The 24222-nt window shown below is 44.4% G+C and overlaps 9 protein-coding genes across 9 annotated transcripts; 4 read left to right on the forward strand and 5 right to left on the reverse strand.

Annotated features, from left to right (window-relative positions):
* Positions 1 to 423: 423 nt before the first annotated feature.
* Positions 424 to 4294, reverse strand: V865_000257 (uncharacterized protein; the record flags this gene model as incomplete). Its single annotated transcript, XM_066224089.1, has 9 exons — positions 424 to 825; positions 910 to 1307; positions 1378 to 1454; positions 1554 to 2772; positions 2836 to 3070; positions 3130 to 3192; positions 3245 to 3286; positions 3348 to 3417; positions 3495 to 4294. 9 exons carry the CDS (start codon positions 4292 to 4294, stop codon positions 424 to 426), a joined length of 3306 nt encoding a protein of 1101 aa, XP_066080186.1.
* A 951-nt stretch (positions 4295 to 5245) lies between these two features.
* Positions 5246 to 6342, forward strand: V865_000258 (uncharacterized protein; the record flags this gene model as incomplete). Its single annotated transcript, XM_066224090.1, has 4 exons — positions 5246 to 5531; positions 5613 to 5887; positions 6039 to 6142; positions 6240 to 6342. 4 exons carry the CDS (start codon positions 5246 to 5248, stop codon positions 6340 to 6342), a joined length of 768 nt encoding a protein of 255 aa, XP_066080187.1.
* Positions 6343 to 7641: 1299 nt separating this feature from the next.
* V865_000259 (uncharacterized protein) lies at positions 7642 to 8151 on the reverse strand (the record flags this gene model as incomplete). Its single annotated transcript, XM_066224091.1, has 2 exons — positions 7642 to 7803; positions 7918 to 8151. 2 exons carry the CDS (start codon positions 8149 to 8151, stop codon positions 7642 to 7644), a joined length of 396 nt encoding a protein of 131 aa, XP_066080188.1.
* A 1161-nt stretch (positions 8152 to 9312) lies between these two features.
* On the reverse strand, positions 9313 to 10808 carry V865_000260 (uncharacterized protein; the record flags this gene model as incomplete). The annotated part of the gene is made up of 3 exons (XM_066224092.1): positions 9313 to 9632; positions 9773 to 10273; positions 10370 to 10808. The coding sequence occupies 3 exons, from the start codon at positions 10806 to 10808 to the stop codon at positions 9313 to 9315; spliced, it is 1260 nt and encodes a 419-aa protein (XP_066080189.1).
* Positions 10809 to 11247: 439 nt separating this feature from the next.
* Positions 11248 to 13538, reverse strand: V865_000261 (uncharacterized protein; the record flags this gene model as incomplete). The annotated part of the gene is made up of 15 exons (XM_066224093.1): positions 11248 to 11288; positions 11345 to 11553; positions 11611 to 11701; positions 11767 to 11826; positions 11880 to 12012; positions 12072 to 12080; positions 12137 to 12160; positions 12217 to 12405; positions 12497 to 12503; positions 12568 to 12653; positions 12718 to 12763; positions 12839 to 12957; positions 13022 to 13148; positions 13270 to 13277; positions 13425 to 13538. The coding sequence occupies 15 exons, from the start codon at positions 13536 to 13538 to the stop codon at positions 11248 to 11250; spliced, it is 1263 nt and encodes a 420-aa protein (XP_066080190.1).
* Positions 13539 to 14340: 802 nt separating this feature from the next.
* V865_000262 (uncharacterized protein) lies at positions 14341 to 15713 on the reverse strand (the record flags this gene model as incomplete). Its single annotated transcript, XM_066224094.1, has 3 exons — positions 14341 to 15285; positions 15479 to 15528; positions 15587 to 15713. 3 exons carry the CDS (start codon positions 15711 to 15713, stop codon positions 14341 to 14343), a joined length of 1122 nt encoding a protein of 373 aa, XP_066080191.1.
* A 1391-nt stretch (positions 15714 to 17104) lies between these two features.
* On the forward strand, positions 17105 to 20498 carry V865_000263 (uncharacterized protein; the record flags this gene model as incomplete). The annotated part of the gene is made up of 9 exons (XM_066224095.1): positions 17105 to 18739; positions 18817 to 18876; positions 18943 to 19192; positions 19343 to 19421; positions 19492 to 20009; positions 20061 to 20106; positions 20194 to 20242; positions 20309 to 20391; positions 20459 to 20498. 9 exons carry the CDS (start codon positions 17105 to 17107, stop codon positions 20496 to 20498), a joined length of 2760 nt encoding a protein of 919 aa, XP_066080192.1.
* Positions 20499 to 20858: 360 nt separating this feature from the next.
* On the forward strand, positions 20859 to 22809 carry V865_000264 (uncharacterized protein; the record flags this gene model as incomplete). The annotated part of the gene is made up of 6 exons (XM_066224096.1): positions 20859 to 21143; positions 21219 to 21341; positions 21405 to 21459; positions 21525 to 21605; positions 21692 to 21988; positions 22061 to 22809. 6 exons carry the CDS (start codon positions 20859 to 20861, stop codon positions 22807 to 22809), a joined length of 1590 nt encoding a protein of 529 aa, XP_066080193.1.
* Positions 22810 to 23270: 461 nt separating this feature from the next.
* On the forward strand, positions 23271 to 24175 carry V865_000265 (uncharacterized protein; the record flags this gene model as incomplete). The annotated part of the gene is made up of 3 exons (XM_066224097.1): positions 23271 to 23458; positions 23590 to 23770; positions 23987 to 24175. The coding sequence occupies 3 exons, from the start codon at positions 23271 to 23273 to the stop codon at positions 24173 to 24175; spliced, it is 558 nt and encodes a 185-aa protein (XP_066080194.1).
* Between the last annotated feature and the right edge of the window lie 47 nt (positions 24176 to 24222).

A 24222-nucleotide genomic window follows, 5' to 3' on the forward strand; every position in this document is an offset into this window, starting at 1 on the left:
GTCATACCACCGGCAGATCCATGAGCGAGCGCTAGAACATCGCCGAGGTGACAATGGGCAGCAAGAAGCGTACTGCATGTCGAATGTCATCTATAGCAAGAAACATATTCTGGACATCCATATATCCATTACCCAAATTGACAGAACCATGCATGATCATCATATGAAAGCCGTGAAAGTATCGTTCGCAATACAAGTAAATACGAGTAAACCTGATTTTATCATTTTATCCTTTCCTTCCCTGAAACCTACATATCATAGAAAATGAATCAGAACAGAGAGAAAAGAAATAATAAGAGAACAATCCAGTACAAAGTACAATCAATTGCACTAGCACTTGACGAACCAAAAACCCCAGAAAGATATATGTAAAATAGTGGATTCAATTCACTATCACTTCGAGACCTGATCCTAAATCTAATCCTATCCTACAACACCTCTTGCTCTCTTATTTTCCCTCCCTTCATTCCCATTCCCCTCCTCTTGAGTCATCCCATTCACGTTGTTCGACGGTATGAAACTTGAATTACTGGGTAAGAAACCGATGGTAATTCCATTGACGAAACCCATCCCAGGACCTAAACCAGTCTGAGTCGGATCAACCTGTTGGATCGAGTTGGGATTGGTACCATCCCATTCATTAGGGATGACACTCCCATCATCGTTCAAAGCTTCTATCGGTCTCTTACGATTATTCCCTCCACTTCCTCCAGGAGATAGGAATCCCGTCGAGATCGAAGATGGATCACCGAGTATTATGCCTGTACCGATCGATCCGCTGGACAGACTGTTGGCATCTGGCATCATCCCAGTCGCTAGGAATTGCTACAAAAGCATAACCAAGTTTGTCAGCACCATGAGACATACTCCACTAAGTCACTACAGATAGTATTCATAGATTGAACTCACCTGTAAAACCAGTTGATAAGTCTCATCACTCCACCCACTCCCCGCCAGTGGGTTCCGCATGATGACCTCCTCATCATGATCGTTCTCTCCTCCATCCGCTGCAATATCCCCAGACCCACCCATCGAATTGGTATTCAAATCACCGTTCCCACTTAGACCCATTAACAATCCCGCATTGCCCTGATTCTGTATGGTCGCAGCAGATATCGCCAGAGCTTCTTGGACATGCTGGTCCGATAATGGTGGGACACCCACTGAGATGGGTATGATCTTCTCGTATATCTGTGCCTGTCGTAGATGCATCAGATGTTTATCCAAGATCAAGAATAACCCATGCTTCGTAAATGGTTTAGCAAGGATATCGTTCATTCCTGATCGGATGTACGAATCGACGTCCTCTATGGTTTTTCAAAGAAGTAAACATCAGTCTTTGATATCAATAACAGGTCCAGTTTATGCAACACTTACGAGGCTGTGCATTGGACGTCATCGAGATGATAGGTGTATAATTATCAAATTGACGAATGAGTGAAGTTGCTTTCCGACTATATGAACCCAACAAAATCAGCAATCGTTTCTTCTGTAGACAAAGCATATCATGTGGATCTTTGCCTTCCAACAATGAAGAGCAATTTGACACTCACCCATCCATATTCGGTCCAAAGAAAATGTCCATCAACACCAAATCGTATTTGTCCTTGTTCATCTTTTCCACGGCCCCTTGAGCATTTTCGACCGTTTCCGTTACACACCCAAATTTACTCAAGAACTTGGATGATAGTTGCCTGTAAACCAAATCGTCTTCTACAACTAAGATTTTTGGGGTAGTGGCCCAATGAGGTTTGATAGTTGATCCTGAATGGGCAGATTTAGGTGATGATTTTTTGAACGTTTTGGAATGTCCGTGTCCATTCACGCCACGATTGGAATTTGAAGATGAGGCCGAGATGATATTCCCATCTCCTGCTGATACTGAGACAGCCGATTTACCTTTTATATCGCTTAGGTCGGCATTTTCGAATCCTCCAGGAGGAGGTATCACCATACCTACAATTTGAGAAGCCGAAGCTTGACCTTGACCTTGTTCGGTACGATCTTGTTCAGGTATAGATTCTAATCCGTTGACGTCTCCTGCACCCGCAGAGTTACTTGTCCCAGTAGCTGAAGGAACAGCATTACCTTCTTCTGCAAATCTACCTGTGGGGTTGTTGACCCCTCCACCACTCAACACATCATACATCATTCTCAGCGTTGATCCGTCCGATGATTTTCGATGATACATAGGCATGGGAGCTTGAGTACCCTCCGTTAACCATGAGGGAGTTTCGGCAAACATGGGCGTCATACCCAGTGGTTCACCGTTATATAGCGTTGGCATTTCACCTGCTGATTCGATGATTTCCTCTTTCGGCATGATAGAATCGGGGTGGACAGTTGCGCTAGAAGCTAGAGGAGGTAAAGCTGTAGGCGGCGGGGCAACAGCTTGTTGGGTGGGATGAGGAGGCGCGCCTACAGGACCTGAGATACTACCCATTCGACTAGGCGCACCAGAGATATTCCTCATACCTCCAGCCGATACCGGTCCGCTGACACTTCCCCTACTACCCCTGCTGGGTGTACCTTCTGTTCTAGGCGACGTTTGAGTGGTCCCTGCATTTGAATACAGTGGGTTGTAGCTGGGAGCAGCGCTCATGCTGTACTGACCCGATATTTGTGAAGGGTATGGAAGGGCTGATACAGGTGCACCATATCCTGTCGATGGAGCTGATCTGATCCCTTGCTGGGGTATCGAGTCGAAAGCTTTGAACAGGTGCAGTATACGAGGCGAATAATTCCCTTCACTCATGGGGGATCCGGAAGTTTCTGATGAGGTCATGAATTTTTGATCAGCTATGAATGTTGTACTGTATATGATGACTTATTTACCTCTTTCACTAGCTGCCAGATGGTGGATTACCTCCTTCAGTACACCCATTACTCCCGATTCTCTAGCTCTGGCTTCTCTGACTTCTTCTAACGCTCTTTCAAGTTTCCCCTCAAGCGTCACAATCCTATTCTCCATTACATTGATCCTACTAGAATCTTCGGCTGAAAGACCGAATGCTCTAGGGGAAGTATCATCCCCTTCACCAGCCGTCTTACGTGGAGCTACCGCTTTTCGCTGTAATTGAACTGATTAGAAAAGAACGAACAGAGGAAAAGGCGCAGACGGTTACCCACCTTTATATTCTCCAGATCGGACTTTCCACCAGCTACGAAACTAGGATGTTGGAATTCCCACACCTGCCAGGAAAGTCAGCTCTGTAACGTGCCAGTGATTCAACGTATAGCTCACATTCTCCTTGATGGTCCCCGATTCCTCATCGACATGCTTGATCTATTCTCGAAGATTGTCAATTCCGACTACCTCGCACAGTGTCATGGCAAGTTGTACATACCTTTGAGAACCCATATTTGTTCAGCTGTCTGACAAAACTCGAAAAGTTGGAATGTCTGAACGTCTGGGGTCTACCAGCCCATCCAATATATATATATCAATAATTGCTCAGAAAATTTTGCTGAGGAATAGGATAAAAGGGGCTCACAATACTTTAGTAGTAAAATCATTCATATCCCAAACCACAAAACTCGTTCCACCTCTGCCCCAGCCTACTGAACCTCTTTTCCCATCTTTCCCTCTAGGCTGACCTGCAGCTTTTCCTTTCCCATAGGTCGCGCTTTCCTCTTCTAACATCTTATATAACTTCTTGATAAATTCCGATGGGCCTTGTTGTCCCCCTCCTCCACCTCCGCCTGCAGCTGAACCATCATTGTTCCCGGACGTATTGGGTCTTTTATTACTACTTTCATTCCCTCCACCAGCCTGATTGATTTTGGTCTGTGCAGGTCCAGGCCCGGCCCGCCGATCGGAAGTAGATACTAGATCTTCTAACTTTACCCCTCCTCTGGTGTTCGACGTGGGAGTAACAACAGGTTGAACGGATGACCAGGGGATGTTAGGGTTAGGTTGCTGACGAGGTGGAACAGGTTGACTAGGAGATGATCGAGCAGGTTGTGCATAAGCTTGGTAGGGATCGGGTCCACCAGCAGTGCCAGGTCTGGATGGTCCGGCAGCTGCATTGTACGCTTCTAGTGGTATACCCCCTGGAGGGCCTGGACCTGGTATAGGACCCGCGGTGGTCCATCCACCGTTGATAGCTTGAGGATGACGTTCGTAAGGGTATATACTTGGATCGGGCGGATAAGACGTAGGTGGTGGTGGTAGACCTTGATGAAGTACTGGAGGTAAGGGATTACCAGCAAGTGAAGGGTTGGGATAATACCCCGTTCCGCCTTGAGGAGGTATCTGATGAGAGTAACGTGGTCCCGATGGTATCCTCGACATGATTGGGCTCGGTGATTTTCCTGATCAAGTCAAGATGACAAGAGATTAAGAATGGTTCCGACCACAAATTGAAAGACTTGGAAGAAGCGGTGCGCCGACTACGAGGGGGTGATCAATGAATCAGTTGAACAGATCTTATAGATGGGTTTTTGTTTATGCAAAAGAAGCAGAAGTCGGTATATTCTATGGTGGGTGATTATACGGGACTAACGAAAAATTGGTAATTGACGAACGTCCAAGTTACTTGTACCTAGGTACTGTACTTGATTCTCTTGTCTTCTCCTCGTCCCTCTTAGCTCTTGACAGCGATATTATCGCCACTACTTTTGACTTGCGATGTGATATGGTTGGATGTACGGGTCTTCTATCAAGATTTAAGGTATGTATGGTGGTATGTATGTTTGAATGATGAATATAAAGGAGGTGAGAATGATATGGAAGAGACAATAGATGCACGATGTATCACCATACACCCCCACTCTCACTCGAGTACAGCATCAACATGCACACCGTATGGTAGCAGTGGATTTTGATCCCGCTGGGTATATACTAAATATCCGAACTCACACTAAAAGAGGTTCCATCAATCAAATTTTCACCATCAACCATCAAGCAGACAGTGGATTCTGTTCTGACAGCCGCTTTACGCTGCATTTTACAGCTATCCAAGCTACTTGCCTCTTCATTCTTCTCGAGAAGCTTCTCATTCTCTTTGCCATGGCCATTGTCACCACCATGAGACAACCATAAGCCGCCGACGTATACGGGAATCACCAGTCAAGGAGTGATGACGTAACATTGGCAAATGTGGCGGAGGGAGCCGAACAAGATGCGGACGTGAAACCCAACTTGCAACTTCTCGAGATATCAGATAACTCCGTACTCAAGTAGAAGTGATTGATGTTATGGGATATCAACTGCAAGTGGAAGATCTATAAGTCTATAATTACCATGCCATCATCTTCACCAGTTATAATACTCACCGGAGCCTCAAGGGGTCTAGGTCTAGCAGTCCTCAAGATCCTATTAACAAAACACAATGCTAGGGTAGCCACGCTTTCAAGATCGATATCAACCGAGTTACAAGGTGTGGTAGATGAGTTTGGTAAAGATAGGGTATTACCTGTTCAGGGTGATGTTGGTAAACCAGAAGATAATATCAAGGTGGTGGATGAGACGAAGAATAAATGGGGTGAGATAAATGGATTGATACTGAATGCTGGAACTATTGAACCTAGTATGTCACATCTCAAGTCAGTTAAAAGCTCCATAATGGCCAAAATAGCTAATCAGACATGACTGTGTATCGGTATCATAGAAAAGATCGATTCTTTACCTACTGAAAGTCTTATTCCATACGTCCAGACCAATCTCCTCTCCACCATCTACCTCGTCCAACCTGCCTTGTCATACCTACGTCAATCAAAGGGTAAAGTAGTATTGATATCTTCAGGAGCAAGTACGACGGGATATCAAGCTTGGGGACTATACTCCATGGTCAAAGCTGGAATGAATAGTTTAGCTAGGACTCTGGCTGCTGAGGAGAGGGAGAATGGTGTAGGGGTATTTGCAATTAGACCTGGGATGGTCAATGTGAGTTTCAGTATGATCGACCTATGCTTTAGTCATCTGTAGAAGCTAATATTCCTGTGTGGAATCTGTGTTTTTAGACCGACGTAAATGCAGCTTCTTAACAGTATCGGCATTCAAATGAAACGTACAAACTGACTCATTGTTCAAATAGATGCAAGCTCTCCTACGTACCGACGGCCCGGCAGCTATGCATCCCGACGAGATGATCAAGTTCCAATCAGCTTATGAGAAGGGTGAACTCCTAGCGCCGGAACAGTGAGTTAAGATTCCCACCTAAATCTCGTCTTTTCGTGCCACAAGATCGACAGGCATATGTGAATAAGAATATCTCGCTTACTCAAACGATGTACAGACCCGGATCAGTGATAGCTGGATTAGCGATCGCCGGACCACAGGAGCTCAGTGGTGAATATATAAATTGGGCGGACGATAGATTACAATCATTCAGACATTAGACTACAAGATGACCCATAAATCAACCATACGCGATAATGCACATATTTCGTATTCGAAATGAGATCCCGCTCAACCATGAGTCACATACAACATCCTGTCCTCGGTGTCACACTACTCAAGCCAAATTGTCATTGAATGCATCTGTGGCGTATACTTCAAATGGACAGGATGTACGTGTCAGGTCAGAGTTTGACCATTGAAGTTACTGTGATATTTGCTTTCCATATCGTGGCTCATCGATCCTTTGTTTGTCCCTATTCAGGATCAACGTATTGACTAAATCCAACCACCACCGAAGACCGATTTGCCTTCTCAAGATTTCTCTTTATATTATACCAAACTGTCCGAGCTGGACCTTGTACCGTCTTACATCCCTCTGAGTGGCAAGCGTCCTGCTTGCAGTTCGAGTCCTACATATTCAAATCGTTTATTGCCATTCAGCTCATCAATAAGCATATCGTTCCCCTGATAGCCGATATGGACAGTGAATCTACACTTACAGGACATGTAGTACTTTGCCTATAGACATTTTGGTCTTCTAAATCATATGGTGGGTTACTGAGGAAATCCCTAGATCCACATGAGAAAGTATGGGTGAGAAAGTAGTAATCGTCCTCCCCTTCGAGCATGGGCGGAAGTATGGCCGCCACGTCGTTCAGTGACACGCCGCTGTTGACGGTATGAACCGATCTTTCAGTAGTTGTGTAGGACATGATACGATTTGAATAGCTTATGTTAGTAGGTTGTGAACCGCATGAGACGTAGTAACTGTCAGATCGAGGATCTTCTCAAGTATTGTACTCTTATTGTGATATGAGATGCTTTTATATCTGTCACCGTCTGGAACATCGTCGCAAAAACGAAGCTCGAGGTACCTTCAACCTTTGTCTACCTCACGTCATGTTATGTCCGACTTTTGAAAGGATGTCGAACGACAAGATTCTGACTCGTCGCAGAATAAACAGCTATGCATCTCCTTGACGTAACTCATAAGCCTGAGACTACCTTTATCTGTTTCAAAGCTACCTTGCATACTGTAGTTGGCAATCCCGAAATAGTCGACAGGCAGGGTTCTGTGACAGTGGACGCTTCTCTACAGTATTTCAGATGGCAATGGGACAAGATTGTTTGCCGCATCTTCGAAGGGTTTTCTTTTGTCATACATCACAGGGTACAGTAGTTATAGAAGCATCGTTGGTACTTCCTCAGGATTTGTACTTGTGAGCTCAAGTAATCCTTTTCCCCTTAGATGTCTGGGCATACAAAGGCGAAGGGTTCTGCATATCCTGTGCATACCCTCAACTCCCTGTACTTATCTTGTAAGTCATACTATACGCTGTAAATCCCAAAGGGTGTTCACGTAAGGATCTATTGACCCACAAGTCAGCAGTTAGAGAAGCTGATTTCTTGGATTTACAGTATTCGACGTCTGTGAGAGGGCAATTATCACATGTCGTGTTCTAGCCATCCGCAAGTCAGCATGGTATGTTCCATCAGGAGGGTGAACGTGATATGGTGATATTATGTCTCACCCTTACGGTATATGGAGGACAAGATAGATGAATTGGACCTACAGGACAAGTCAATGCACTCGTCGTCTCCGTTCTCGCTTGAGTGTCGATCGGTACTCCACCAATGACAATGACAGTGCCGCAATCCTCATGTTTACCGACCAGGTATGGCCCATGAAGGTTACTTCTCAATAGATGTTCGACATGATCTGCTGAATAGGTCTCTGTGGACGTTTCATTGAAAGCCATTGTCGATAGTCTCGAGAATTGACCAGATGCTGAGTTGAGCGATGTCATCCTTGGGTGAATTGTGGTATCAAGTCAATATGGATGTGGTTCTCAGCACTGTACGCGATGAACAGATATTACTGTCTAGGAAGATAAGTAGGATCAATTAAAGTATATTTCAGAGGAGAGATATGCTTTTTTATATGCGAGTGGGAGTTCTTCGTCACGCTGATCGCGAAGGCAGAGGAATTGATTTGGCACAATGGAGGCAAGCCAAGCTGGCGGGATTGTCGTCCCATCACTCTTTCCAACTCAGCTCGGTCAGATAAGCTCATCAATTTCAAAGAGCCTGCCGAGTGGAAATAATCATTCAGAAGCTTCTCCCTCAGCCATGGTAGCCATCATGGATCTCGGCCGTGCATGCCAACAGGCATACTCTGATCGAACGTACACTTGAGAAGAGTTCCAACAAATTTCTCAAGCCTTCTTCCATGACAGATACAGTATATTCCTGGATTGCCATAATCTCAGGGACCGAACTTGTCATATTCGTAAAAGCCACTTATCATCAGGATGCGAATCCTCATTCCACCTTCCTAAGAACATCCTCATCTTCGTGAACGCACAGCGTTTAGTCGAAGGCGCCACTGACCGTAGCACCCGACACGTAAAGGACGAAATTGAGAGGGAACAGCTAAACTTTGGGAAACCTTTCATCGAAGAAGAGGAACTCAAATCATGGTCGGATAAACACTGTACTTGCTTCCGAGTCATTTTTGTACGACAATCTGTCGGAAGCTACACACCTTATCTACGGTCATAGAAGCTAGAAAACGCCACATCCCGTTAGCTCTGCGAAGCCTAAGCTGGTTGTCGCCTGGCTAGTACCAAGTTGGGGGACCACTTGGGAATCCCAGGTACTGTAGTTTTCGCTAATCCGCGTGGTCAAGGACAAAGTGTAAATATGCGACCGCAGAGGGTGGTGAAGGTACCGGATGGATCAGTATCATAGCTGGCAGATCGATCAGCCTAAGTTTCTTTTTATCTTGTCTCTTTTACTGATTACCGCAAGTGATCCCTGTTACGTACACACAAAAGGTCTGATTTTGATTCATATCGTATGATGGCGAATAGAATTCAGTATACAACAATTACAAGTTGATCGTGAACATACAATATATCATGCAATACAAGAGGTGTTGAGTAAAAGTACGATCAGCGATTGTCAATTCATCCCGGTCCCTCTCCTCCCACAAATTCAGCGAACCATTTCGCAATCCCTTCAACTCTCCTAATTCCAATTTCGCTTCTTCCCAATCTCAAATCAGGTCTCAACATCTTATCCTCAAGTAACATCCTTCCTCTTCTCTCCTTCTCTCCTGTCGTCGAGGATATACGCAATCTAGTAGGAGGTTGATATATGTAGTCATTTCGCGATGCTGATTCGTATCTTGGCAGAGTACGATATAAGATAGTGATTTTAGGTGAGTGATGAGGTGATATGGAGATATGAGAGGGTTCTTTAGCTGTCAAGGGTTTATATTCGACATCTGTGCGTGGAAATTCAATGTCAGCCCATTGATCACCGTAACGATCAGTTCAATCGAGCTTGACATTTCGTTTACTCCTTAGACAGTCTATAGCCTCGATGCTATATGGTACTTGACATCTTGTGTGAAGTTCGACTTACTCTCTAGCAAGACCACATCCCCTCTCCTCACTTTCTCTCCATACTCCAACGCACAATCATCCCACAACCTCACTATACTCGTAACTTCCGCTTCTACTACCGAGGGCTGAGCAGTCACCGTCCATTTACCAATGTGCAATATACTACCTCCTCCATCTTCCTGAGGTACCACTTTTCTTGTAAATCCAGATTGGACAGTGTTCTTTCGCTGTCTCTGCACTATAGGTTCACAAGCTAGTACACATACTATCACCGAGCATATCACTTTTCCCCTGGACGACGAAGACAAAAGGGAGGGCAGGGTCGACAGTTTATGTAAAGGGATTGACCATCTAGGTAAATTCGATACGGATGTATTCCCAGGGTTGGTAAGTAGTTGACTCTGACTTGGAAAAGAGGTTGTCGTAGTAGATAGGGAATCAACGGATTCATCTTGGAATTCCTTCGTTTGGTCGGGAGGTGTGGAAGGATATATCTGAGGGACAGTGTTGAGTAGTGAGACTAAAACCAATGAATTGCGTATGTCAGTCTTATCAAATCACCAAATTAGAGTACTTACACGAGATATGTTAGGGACGGTCGGACTGAAAGACTCACTTGATTGCCTTGTGACCCGTCTAGATCGTCGTCTACCTTCTTCAAGCTCAAAATCTCTCACGATGACTTTTTCCAAGTTTTTCCCTACCACTTCGTGGGCTTCCGAGATGTTTTCAACCTCGGTGACAGCCCTTGAGATCCCCTCTTTCAGATTCCAACCTTCATTGTCTTCTTGAATGTCCGCTTCACGTTTCTCAGTCCTTTTACCTAGAATGGTACTTCTCTCCAAGCTCTCCAAACCATCTTGAGAGAATTCTATCCATGTTGAATTCCTCCTACTTAATCGATTTCGCAGGGACAATGACTGAGAGTAGTCTTGCGAGAGTTCGAGAGGGGGAGATTGCAAGGTATGGAATTCCAGTTTCAACTTCGAGTTATTATTTGATAGAGGGAAGGATTGGATTGTTGGAGGCGGTAGAAATACTTGATGGAATGTCATATCTGCAGCAGCATCATGTTTGATTACAGAGCTTGAATGTTCGGTGGTCGAGGTTGCGTCAGGAAAAGAGTGAGCAGATTCCACTGGATGGTTGAGATGAAATCAAAATCAGAATCACGATCAACGACATCTCGATGAGATGTGCATCGAGAGTTTCCAACGGAAACATGAGTGAATCTGATGCGATGATCAAGATGCCACCCTCATCCCTAAGATAACCTACTGGTACTGTTCTTTCAAGTTTATTACATGACACAGAATTCATAACATCTCATAAGATATAAATATAGTCAAACTACGCAAGGTAGAATGACGTTAAGATACAAAGAAACATCATCAACAAATCACTTTCCATCAATCACCGTTATCTTGTCAAAACCTATCATACATTCCTTCACGTTGAAGGTTTTGGGGATACCTCGGGATGGTACCAAGTGATCTAGTGACTACCACCCATACCACCTTTCAAGTTGTCGTATTCTAAAGCGCCATGGTCAACATAGAGCGTCTCATTCATCAGGAATGATCATACTCACTACTGTTGGGGTATTTGAGCTCGTTTTGTCTCTTCTCCAATTGACCAATGTTGTTGTGAACAACTTTGACAAGACTGTCGGAGCTGTTGTGAGGCTTATCACCAGCTAGTTCCCAGAACATGGCACCACCGAGGTTTCGCTGGTTGATGTATTTGGCTTTCTCTTTGGCGATCTCGGGAGTATCGAAACTGATCAATTCCTTCTTGTGACTATCAACCAAAATCAGCCATGCGCTACCTACAAGTCAGCCGAAATATTAGACTCACTTATCGTAACTGTAAGATGCTCCGATGTGAGTATCATTGTGTACTTTGGCACCTGAAAGAGGAAGCTCTTTGTAGATCTTGGTGGAAGATCCTGTGAAACATAATCCTACGATCAACACCTGATCATGTGACTGAGAGGAAGTATAAGCGACTTACCGTTGAAAGGCTTGCCAATTCCTTCGGTGTTCTCGAAAGTTCGCCCGTAAAGTGGCATACCTTAGATATGACTTGTCAGCAGGATCATACAATACTTGTCAGAGACCACTCACCAATGACCAATTTTCGGGAGTTGACACCATGAGTCTCGTAAGATTTGACCGCTTGGTCGATGGAAAGATCTTGAGGGTTGGTACCGTGAAGGTTGGCTTGGTGATCGGCAACTTTGCTCCAAGATCCGGCGAACTGAAGAGAAAGCATATATTAGCAAAGCCAAGGTCGAAGGGAGGGAAGGTCACACTCACATCGTATGCCTATCGAAGTTGTCGTCAGCTATATGACTGAATCACACGAAGAAGCAATAACTCACCATCAAATTCCAGAAATCGAGGTTCTGATTATGGTAATGATTAGCTTGATCTCAACAAGAGGACTAACCTTGGTACTCACCTGATCCATCTCTTTGATGCTCAAAAGCTTGATGTTGTCTTCGCCACAAGGCGCAGCAACGGATACGAGGTATTGACCTTTGGGTTGGTGGTTCTTTTGAGCTAGAGCGTTGAGATCGTATCGGATCTGCTTGATGAGCTGAGCATAATACTCTCCTTGCTTGGTGTTCTTGGGGAATTCCCAGTCGAGCTGTGGAGTTTGAGCATGTTATCAGCAAAGTCTCCTTTGAGGGTCATTATGGTACCCAACGGTAACGGGTCGGGAGGATGGTGATACCCACGTCAATTCTGGTATAACAAAGTACTGTTTATCAGCATCGGTAATCATGCTCTGACTGCTTCAGACACTCACCCATCAAGACCGCAGTCCTCGAGGAGTCGGACAGCACTTTGAGCGAAGGTATTTCTCCAATGGATGAACTCGATGTTCTCGAAGGCCTATATGCAGAAGGCAAGATCAGTGATTGACAGATAATGTTCCAAATGAGGCGATATGACTTACGGCTGAGTAAGTAGCACCTCCGATAGAAAGCATGATCTTAAGGTTTCTGGGAAGGTATATCTTCAGCATTTATTGTACATGATACGTCATACTGTAGTATTGACTGATGAGGGTGACTTACCTGTTATGCTTCTTCATCAAGTAAAAGGCACCGAGACAGCCGTAAAGGTTCTTGCCACCTTCGGTAGGTTCGACTGGAGCAACGTCACCAGCGACAGCTTCAGCAGGTCGGAAGTGTTTCTAAGAAGTAGACCAAGTGAGTGAGTGATAACTTCGACGGCGGATGTAGGAGTTCGGGACCTACCTCGGTATCAGTTTGAGGATCACTCAAAGTGACTTCACCGGTGTCCTTGTTGACCTTGGCGAAGGCATAGTTGAGGTGAGTGAGCTCGTTAACGGGGACCATAGAAGGAGGGAAGTGGTTGGCACCCCTACGGTGACGAAAGAATGTCAGCTGAGATGATGATCACACCCATGGGGGAGGAGAGGTAACGACATGGAAGAGGTATCAATGTATGGGTGAGGGGTATGAGTCAAAGGAGATTTGCTTACCAGTTGGTCTGAGGTTGAGGTGGTTAGTAGTGATTAGTAACGATAACGTCAGCTCAACTCTTTGTGTACGCGTGTGAGGACGAAGTGACAAGGTTAAAAGGTGAAGTGAGGGGGGAGATGTGTCACGAGGTCGAAGAAGAGATCGACGGACTCACAAAGTAACCAACGACTCGTTTACCATGGCTGGTAACAGGAGGTGAAGGTGGTCTACCTTCACCTGGACCTTGAAGTTGGGAGATGATACCACCGACGATAGGTATTTGATCCATTATGTATAAAGGTTAATATATATATATATATATATATATATATACGAAAGAGGGGTTATTAATATTTACTTCTATGATATAAGAATAAATATCAAAAGTTGAGATGAAGAAAGAAAGAGAAATGAAATCAAGATGAAATCGAAAAAGGTGGGGTTTATATACCTTTCAAAACCCTTGTCAACCCATCTCTGTGATATCAGATCGTAAGATCCAATTGGTATCGGATCCGAAGTAGAATGATGAGGTTGACGAAAGTTGACATCATCTTCCATCCTCCCATAGTAGATCAACGAGATGAGGTGAGCACAGACCACCAAAAAGAAAGTTCATACTTCCATCTCGAACGCACAGACCTCCTTTTGGTCATCGCATTGCCCACACGATCAACACACTTAGTTGACTATACTCGTATATCTTCTCATCCCCCACCGAGATCATCAGTATATGAGTGGTCAGGTTAGCAAAGGGAAATTAGTAACGACCAACTCGATGTTCAGGTGGATAGGTAAACCTATAAATGACCTGCATAGAATATATAAACTTACATCCCGCACAGCAGATTCCCCGAGTGTGATGTGAAAATGCAAATAGAAATATCAACAGTGTAAAAGAGCTACAGTAGACAATGAGAGTGATGTTGTACCTTCCTTTAGGACGTACTATGGAAAGTGATACACCCTTGATCCTTTTGTTTTATCAAATAAGAAGAAATTGATCTACAATTCCTTCTTTACATCCCCCTAATCGCGTACTTATCCGACCTCTTCTCATTCGCTTCCTTCTCACCTCGAGAATACCAGCTTTATACATTATGAGTAGCTTTCATCGCAGCTACTCTACCGGTACCTCTCTTCTTCTGACGATTAATATGCTCAGCCTTCGAGGCAGCTACACGACCTGTCGTCTGATCTGCTCTAGGTCTTCTAATCAGTCTCTGATGTCTACTTTCAACTGAATCAGGATTAGATCTCCTCTTTCGTCGCTTACATGTTGAGGTGGTAGCTGAAGTCGAAGGCTGAGCAGCATTGTTATTGTTTATACCAGTCAGAGAAGTGGTAGTTGGGTCGAGAGAAAGGGAATATTCAGTAGTGGATGGTTGAGCGGCAACAGCAGAGGTAGAAGTCGATTGACCATTTCCGACTTGGACACCAATAGAAGCTGAGACGATTACAGCTTGAGCCGAACTTGTGGTAGAAGCTGAAGCTGAAGCTGAAGAAGGGGAACTTTCGGTCGCACCTGGTCCAACACAGTTCGATCCGGTAAATCCAGCTGGAGTAGTAGGTTTAGTCGAAGCGTAACTTCCACCGTAGTTGACATTTTTACCAGGATTGGGGAAAACTACATCTATATTTTCGATGGTTTTACATTCGTTGACATTGGCATTTGCGACGAAAGGTGTAGGGTAATCGTTGGAATTGAGACCTGAACCTCCATTGGTGATGGTGACAGGTGCACAGTTGTGGTACATCTCCCTGTTACCTTGTCTGTTGAACCATCCCCAAGCGAACAAAGCGTCTCCATTCGGTGCTTCGGAAGGAATAGTGATGGTCGTCGTCATTCCGTCGACTAAACATCCACCAACTTGAGAATAGATGACGTTCCATGTTGAACCTTGATCATACGACATGGATATCTGACATGATCCTCCACCGTGTGTGGCTGTTCCTGCAATGGTGTAGTTCATGGATGATCCAGCAGAGAAGGTTGCGACGGATCCCATATCTGAGGAAGGGTTGTTGATGAATCCCTAAAGATACACAACATATCAGTACAAGTCAAGTCAACTGGGAGACATGGTATGGTGGAAGGAAGAACAAGGAAGGGTACACAGTGTCAAAGGGATGAAACGCGACCACGATGTTTGTAATGATCATCCATTCAGAGGTACACCTTCCTTCCTTCTTGCCTCAAGGTTCTCGCGAATAAGACAACAGACTTACCTTGCAAGGATAAGTACCATCAGTAATCAACGGACTCGTATTGGAGTAATCTATTAAAGAGATATCACATCAGCTCGAGCCAGACACAGTGAAGGACGACAGACTCACCCTTGATAGCTTCAGGTGTAGCAGGGTTGAGCGGTGAATGAAGAGGGAATGGCCAAGCCAATTGACAATGAGCGAAAGCACCGCTGGCGAAGAGCAATGAGCTGAGGATGGCTGTTCTGGTTGTCATGTTGTATGTGAGTTTGGTCGATTTGTTGTGTTTAGCTATATAATATGATTTTTCCGATATAGTAGGCTCTGCCTTTAGAATCGTTGTCGACAAGTCAATTGTACTGTTGATATATGAAGGAATGTGAAATTTCTTTCAATCCTGTAGTGGTTCAAGTTGAATGATGACCATGAAGGGTCTCAGCTAAATGATCTGTGTGTTTGATGACAAGGTATATCTAAGATACCAAGAGGTAGAATGAACCATGCACTTACAGATGCACAGCACCGTATACTAAACTAAATGATAGTCGAAGGAAAGAGCGTGATTTGGTCGAGTGTCGAAGAAGATTGAAGGTATTTATAGGTTAATGGGTGCTTCTAGAGTGGAAACTAGAATGAAAGAAAACAGGAAAGGAAAGAAAGAGAAAGAACGTTAGATCATGATTTAGTCGGTTGTAATGTGTGCAGATCTGTGCGTGTGATGTTGTCAAGGTTACATGATGATTTTTTCGTTCTTGTTCGTCGTCGTTGTTATTGATGGTGTTGTTGCATAATACGCCTCTGTGCTTTGTGGTTCTTTCGAAAGGAATGTGCCTGGAACAATAAAGCCCTCTCTCACACTTCACGTTCCATCTCAAACCCCTGAATACCAAATATTCTATCAGAAACCCAAAAATAACACGCGTCACGTCCGAACTTGACTGTTATATATCCATATACTTCTTTTTCTTTTCTTTACGAGACACTTCAAATCATATGACAAGTTGGAAAGCGTCTGGAATGACATTGAACTTGGACTTCATCTGGACAAAGAACATGTCTGGAGATTGGAATGCTTCTGGAAGATCATCTGTCGGATCTGGGGTGAATATGAATGATCGAAGGTAAACTTTGAAACGATCGCTGATTCATTAGCCAAGCACATCCGGGAGTGGATTTAGACATCTTCTGCACTGTTACAACGAGCTTGACGAGGGCGCCACAACCCTCGGAAGAATATGACACACAAAAGTATAAAGCTTAGTCAGAGCTGAATCTGTTGACAAAGAAAGTCAGTCGATGGGCTCGGCATCTTTCTTACCACTGCTGCTGGGTATGACCATAGCGATCGTCCAAAAAATCTCAGTTGAAATTGTGTATGTATACTACTGGCGCGTATCTGCCTAATTGATGGTTCTGCTCATCCTCATGTACAGAGTGCACACCCAAACATGCTTGAGCATTGTTCGTTGTGCGGTAGTGAGATGTATTGCATTACATAACCACTGATTTCTTGATGGACATCTCAGAAAATCTCCGCGTCTCCATCCAATAACCGATAACTCAAGTCGATAAGTTGAACACACCAAAAGATACTGCACAAGTGATGTCGAATACCCACTCTTGTATACAAGTGAGATAAGAGTCATAATGGCTCGTCGTCCAGGTGAACGATCGGACAGGGAATCATCTCCAGATCCATTAGACTTGATTTCCCAACCTAGATCACCTCAACCCGTTGTCCAACCTCCCATATCAAAATCAACTTCAACCTCAACTTCGACTTCAACATCGAGGACGAGGAATAGTAGAAGCACTAGCTCAAGATCAGCCTCTCCTGTTAAGAAGGGGACGGGTAAATCCAGAGGGTCAAAATCAAAATCAAAATCTCCAGAGAAGAAGGCTGTAAGGCGAGTTGTACATGCACCAATATCAGAATCAGAAGGTTTAGACGTAAACACAGAAGATGAAGAAAGGGGTAGAACGAATAGGAAAATGAAAAAGAGGAGAATGCAGAGTGACAGCGAAGAAGATGAAGATGGAGGTATGAAATCTATAAATGATGTTAAAGGGGCAGATGGGGAGCAAAGGACGGAAGAAGTGGTTAGATTGGTAGGGCAGTCCGATGAGCCGGCGGATGACCTTCATGATCATGAAGAGGTGAAGATGGAGGAGGAACTTGGTGACACGAATATGGCTGCTGCTCAAGATGATGTGAGGATGGAACCGACCTCAATGCGGGATGAGTCACCGATGAACAAGGAGAAGTCTGATGTTGAAGTGGAAAGCCATCAACAAGAAAAGCAACCAGAAGTATCAGGAACCTGGGAAGGAGATAACATGGAACTGGATAACAAAGGCAACGGTGATACCACTTCAATTCGGATTGAAAAGGAAGAACCAAGGCCAACCCCAACACCTCCAGAGATCGATGGTACCAACGAAACGAACCTCCAGGCACATCCCTCAACCAACATATCTCCATCAGCTACGATCGGTCCTATACAAGCTGCCGATCCTCCCATTGAAGAAGCTCCTATAGCTGAGACGTCCGAAATACACAAGGAGCCTAAAGATCTAGCTCAGGACGATATTGAGGGAATGGTCAAGGGCGATGATTTTACAGCAACTTCAGATACAGCACAAACGAACCAACCTGATCTATCGTCGGATCGTCAGACAGAGGTCATTGTCGACACCGATGGAGGTCTTATTACAGAAAAAGAATGTGAAGCGGTGCCAAAGAAAGAAAATCAGGATGGAGCAGAACAAGTAGGAAACATCAACAGCACGACGGACCGAAAGGGAAATGGACAGGCTACTTCGGATGGAGATTCAGAAGAGGTGGTTGCCAAGCCGGCGCATGGGGTCACGGAGGAACGTGAAGAGCACTCTGTAGAAGAAAAGATGGATATCGACTCAGCGCAGATTACCGAGCCAGTAAATTTGGACTCAGCAGAGAAGACAGATAAGGTAGTAGAAGCAGAAGGAGAGATGGAAATCGACACAATACCCTACCGCGATGTGGAAGAACAAGGCGAGGGTGAGAATGAGATCGGATCCTCTCATAACGCTACTCCCGCGCCCTCATCGCCTGCCATATCTATTACTGCTTCTCAAGCATCTACAAATGTCACCAAACCGAATAAGAAGGCACCTGCAACTAGCAAGAAGAAATCTGCGAATACTGGTGGTAAGAAGGCGTCCACTCCTATATCGGTTGGAAGTGGGATGGGAGCGGGAACAGGTAAGAAAGGTGCTGGCAAGGGGAAGGGGAAGACTAAGGCGAGTTGTAGTCGATCTTTACAGCACCATTGCCTATCATACAAAGCTGAAACTGATTTGATATATGTATGCTATAGGTCGAAGAGTTGAAAGGAGCGTCTAGCTCAAAACCAAAGTCTAGTGGTAGTGCCTCTTCGGTAAGTGAAGCTGTATACAACCAGATAGTGGCAGTGTATAGCTCATATACGTTATAACACAAGCAGGAACCCTCACAAACACCCACTACACCCACTCGACCAACTTCTACCTCTAACAACTCGCCCAACCCCTTCCAGTCGCCTGATAAAAACGCGATCTATTGCGTGTGTCGGAAACCGTACAACGAAGAGGAGGATGAGGTGATGATGGTAGGATGCGAAAGTTGCGATAATTGGTTCCACCCGAATTGCGTAGGGTTGACGGATGAGATGGTTGATGCGCTGGACGTTTATATTTGTAAGAGCTGTGAAAGGAGTGAGTGGGATTCCAATGTTTCCTTTTCTAGAAAGGCCTACTGTTTTGAACCGACATCCCTGTTCGTGATCCATCATCATCTATATTCCAGTTCAAACCTATATTTCTATGCTGGACGAAAAAAACCTGACTTATCTTTCTGTATATTAGGTACTCATCAAAGAACCATTTACAAGCAACTATGTAAGAGAGATGGATGTTCGAAATCTCTAGTCGGCACATCATCCAAGTATGTTTGACCTTTCTTTTCAAATATCATTTACATCTCTGACAATTTCATCTGTAACATTTATCCGCAGGTTCTGCTCTTCATCCTGCGCGTTCCAACATTCTCAATCTCTCTTATCTTCCATGACCAACAAGAACACCCTCAAACAACTGGCCAAGACATTCATCGGATTTCCTGAACCCAAATTGGGAATCAGTACTGTTAACCATGCCGATCACATACCAAGCCTTCAACCCAATCTGTCGACTTCTGATCGTTTAGTAGATTTAGAAAAGCAGTTGGGAAAAGTCGATAAGTCTATTGAATTGGTGAAGAAACGACAACAGATATTGGATGATACAATCAGTAAAGCTGAAAGTGCGATATTAACGGTCAATGTCATTGAGGAAGAGGAAGAAGAAGAGGTCCGACAAAGTAAGAAAGGCAAGAAGAAGAAGAGTGGAATGAACATAAATGGAAATGGGAATGGGAGTGGGAAAGATGATAAACCTTGTGGATGGAGTAAGGTCTTGATTGCGGATGACCAAGAAGTACGGAGCTTCAATCTTACCGAGCAAGAACAAGGTGTTAAATCCGAAGATGAAGAAGGTAAACCTAAGGTAGAAGATGGTGTACCGCAGGAAGTGGTGAGGGATGCAGGGGAAATCTGCATGAGAGGGAAAAGAAGATGTGATAGGCATCAAGGGTAAGTCATCATTTCCTAGCTTCTAACAGTCGAGGTGTCGGTGAAGACCTATGAGCTGACAAGGAATTGTACCTTACTTGTCATCAGATGGCAAAGAACGATAGCCGCTCAGCTAGAAATTGAAATGGCAAGTTTGGTGAGTGACATATCCGACTCTTACACGGATACCGATGGTGCTGACTCATACTTTCCAACATCGTAGGAACGTACTCAGAAGAACTTGGTAGATTATATAGATAGTTTGAAGTCTTCCAGTGAAGTGAAAACATTCTCCGATGAGATCAGGTAAGTCATATCATCCCTTTCTAAATTCTTGCTGTCCGTGCTGACTTTAGATGATATGTATAACCAGGAATGGGTTCCTCGAACGTAAGGGGCTCTTGAAGAGCTAGAATTGATCATATGTATGTATAGGTATGACTGTTGTATCTTATACTTGAGTTATGTATTGCCATTGCATCTTTGGCAACATGCGCATATGGTGATCCACTCGGCCGATTGTTTGAAGAATGAGGAATGCGGGGTAGTGTGATGGGAATGACGTCAAAATTCCAAAGTCCGCTAAAATGCTAAAAATGCAACATATGACCATATGAGAACATCATACCTCTAGGTAGATACATCATCCATAATCCATCCCGTCGTAGCGAATAGGTATATAGGTATATCACAGGGAGTCAGATCCAATACCTTTTCGTTCCTTCTGCACATTCGCTACAAGCAATTGAAAATCGTAGAGGAGACAAGACAAGATGAATCGTACCCTCGCCCTATCCCGCAAAACAGCTTTCTCACTCCCCATCCGCCCCCGACCTTCACCTCTCCCTTCTAACCTTATCAAACCTACCCAACCTTCCAAGCAACTCACCATCGCCCAAGCTCTCTTTCCGCAACTTACAGGAAGAGGAATCAGGTTTTATGCAACGGACAATAAGGATCATCCAGGTGGGAAAGGACCTAATCCTGGACCTAATCCAAAGACGGTGAAGGATAGTAATAGGGAGGATCAAAATGCTACGCCAGGAGCAAGGGAAGAGGTGAGCCCAGTTTCCCAGTAGATATTTGGAGTAGTTTGTAGAAACTGGCACTGATACAATACTTCGCCTTTTTAGCTGAAAGGCATGACGAAAGATTTTGCTCGAATCATCGCTGGATCTTCCCCTCAAGCCCAAGCTCTAGGTGCGAGAGAAGTATCTTCACATGGGACAGCGCATGGAAGTATCACCGATGATTTCGTAAGTCAAATCCCTCTTCACCCATCAAGAAGGATGTAATGCTGAGAGTCCATGTTCATACAGCTCTCAGTGACCAAGGGAATGTTCACCTCTGTCCCTAAACCTGTGTTATATACAGGTAAGTCCGAGACTCGGGCAAAATAACAAATCAAATACATGTTAACGATAAGTTATTTCTCATAGGTCTGGCTGGTACCATTCCCTACCTCGGTACATCATTATCCATCGTTGCTCTAGCCAGAGAAGCCTCTCTGGCAGCTGCAGGTAAGTTCACATAATCACCAAATTCACAATTCACAATCTCACTTGTCTGTCCTTGATACTGATAAAATGCTCTACTTTAGCCGGAGGTGAATCTCCCGCAGGTCTTGATCTCGCTACCTGCTTATCATACTTACACACCATGGAACATGTTCAAATCACCTACGGAGCGATCATCCTTTCTTTCCTTGGTGCTTTGCACTGGGGAATGGAATTTGCCAAACTAGGTGGTGAACAGGGATATCAAAGATTGATCATTGGTATCTTACCTGTCTTGGCCGCTTGGCCTACACTCCTTGCTTCTCATGGTGTAGCATTGGCTGCTCAATGGTTTGGGTTCACAGGAATGTGGTTCTTGGATCAAAGAGCTACAATCGCTGGATGGAGTGGGTCCAAGAGTCTCTCTGTATTTCTATCGCTATAACAGCTGTTCTAACATCCTTGTCATTGGCACGTAGCCACTCATTGGTATTCTACCTACCGATTCTACCTCTCTATCATCGTTGGATTTTCGATCATCGGTACTTTGGTCGGAACATCAATTTACGGTGCTGGAGCAGGTGCGACTGAAGATGCCCATGCGGCTCATCTGCGACATACCACCCCACGTACATCCGCTCTGAAGAGACTGGATAAAGTGAAGGAGAAGAATTACCCTTCACATGATTCTACAGCGAAGGTAAATAGGGTAGAAGGTAAAGTTGGTGGACCGATCCAAGTGGAAGAAGAAGGATCGGGAGAAGGATATTTGAAATTGAGAAATATCGATAGAGAGAAAGAAGAAGAGGAGAAAGCTCAAAAGGAGAAAGAAGAGAAACAAAAGGAACAAGATGAAAAGGAAAATAAACAGAAAGAGGATTCACCGAATGATATGAAATCTGGAACTAAAGATAGACAAGGTGGTGAGAGTGAGAAGGACCAGGGTAAGAAGAAGGCTGAGGAACAAGGTGCGACGGAGAAGCAAGGAGGGGAGAAAGAACAGGATAAGGAAAAGAAGGACGATGGAAATGACGGTGAAGAGAAAGAAGGGGATGATAAAGAAGGTGATGATGAAAAAGAAGATAAGAAAGAAGGTGAGGAAAAGAAAGAAGGCGAGGATGACAAAGAAGAGAAAGATAATCAGGGAGGAGATAACAAGGATGATAAACAGGAGAAAGCAGCTAAAGAGAAAGGAGCTGCTGGTGACAAGAATACCGGTATGAAGTAAGAATAGGAAGGAATTGGATGTGCAAATTTTTATCTGTATCTAACAGTTTTTGAAATCAAATCAACCTATGGACATGTAGCCTAAATGAATCTGAATGCAACGAATGATTCTTAGAATCGCTATTCTGACATTCTGGTCATTTAGGCCAAACCAGGTCAGATCATCAGCGAGCACTTCCAGGCATGTAGGCTACTCTTCGAATGCATCGGTCGGGGTTGGTGATATTGATATTTTAACTGGAATGCAATTCTTCGATTTGTCACCTTTGACGTCATTTCATTTTACCGAAATTTAAAGATCTACCTCAGCTATCACTTGTAACATCACTTCACTCGAATGGACTTTGACACTACGAGTAAGTTAACAATTTGCACATTCTTGACCTATAACTCTAGACACAGCATTGGCATTACTCGAGTACAGCCTTAGAACAGGTATACTACCATTCATTTCACGTTATCATGTCTCCTTCAACGTCTACATCCCAGCCACCACCACCACCACAACCACAACCACAACCACCTTCGGATGACCCGAATTCATCGAGGTTACATAAAGCCAAAGTCAACTTGACTTATCTTGCATTAGGCTCTCAGGCAGCTGTAGTTCCTGCTTCGTTAACTACTAGATCAGCATTGACGACGGCTAGGTGAGTTCGGTCGACTAGGCTAAGCTAAGATCTATCTTTAAATCGAACCAATCGGAATTGGAATTGGTTGCTTTTGGTTACAATGGCTCTGGAAGAATCTACGCTGATTGATCACATATTCTACTTTCCAGATACGCCATAAAATACATTATAAGACGATTGATTCGATATGCCAAATATGCAGCTGTAGGAGCAGCTGTAGCGGCCATAGGAGGTGGTCTTTTAGGTACGATAGGAAGTGGGTTGGCTTTCTTCGCGGCCCCATCTATTGGGGTTGGAATGGGTCTGGGAGTGATAACTGGTATTGTCAAGGTGGGTTTGGCTGGGGTCTCTTGCTTGATTTCATCCGTGATTCTCAATCCTCAACCCTAAACATACAGGAAGGAAAGAAGGAAGGAGGAAAGATCAGAATGTAGGATCATAACAATTGGATAGATATCACAACAACGACAAAACAAAGAACATCACTTTCACATCATCTTATCCTATGGCACTATAACTAACATGTTCGATATTGGTATTTTGCAGTTTGGCTGGAGACATCGCGGGAACCATTTCAGAGGAGGTATATGGGAAGGATGGTCAGGTATGAAAGCTCGAGCGGAAGCTGGACATGATGGTGCGCAGGACGAGGCTTTGGACGCAGCGTATAGGGAAGAGGAAAGGAGGAAGGCGGAGAATAAAGCTACGAGAGCGGATGTCTGGATGAGGGTGTAGTTGAGTGAATTCATTTCATCTCGATCCCAAGATCACCTAGGTAGAGC

The sequence above is a fragment of the Kwoniella europaea genome, chromosome 1 (assembly GCF_036810445.1).
Source record: "Kwoniella europaea PYCC6329 chromosome 1, complete sequence".
Classification (NCBI taxonomy): domain Eukaryota; kingdom Fungi; phylum Basidiomycota; class Tremellomycetes; order Tremellales; family Cryptococcaceae; genus Kwoniella; species Kwoniella europaea.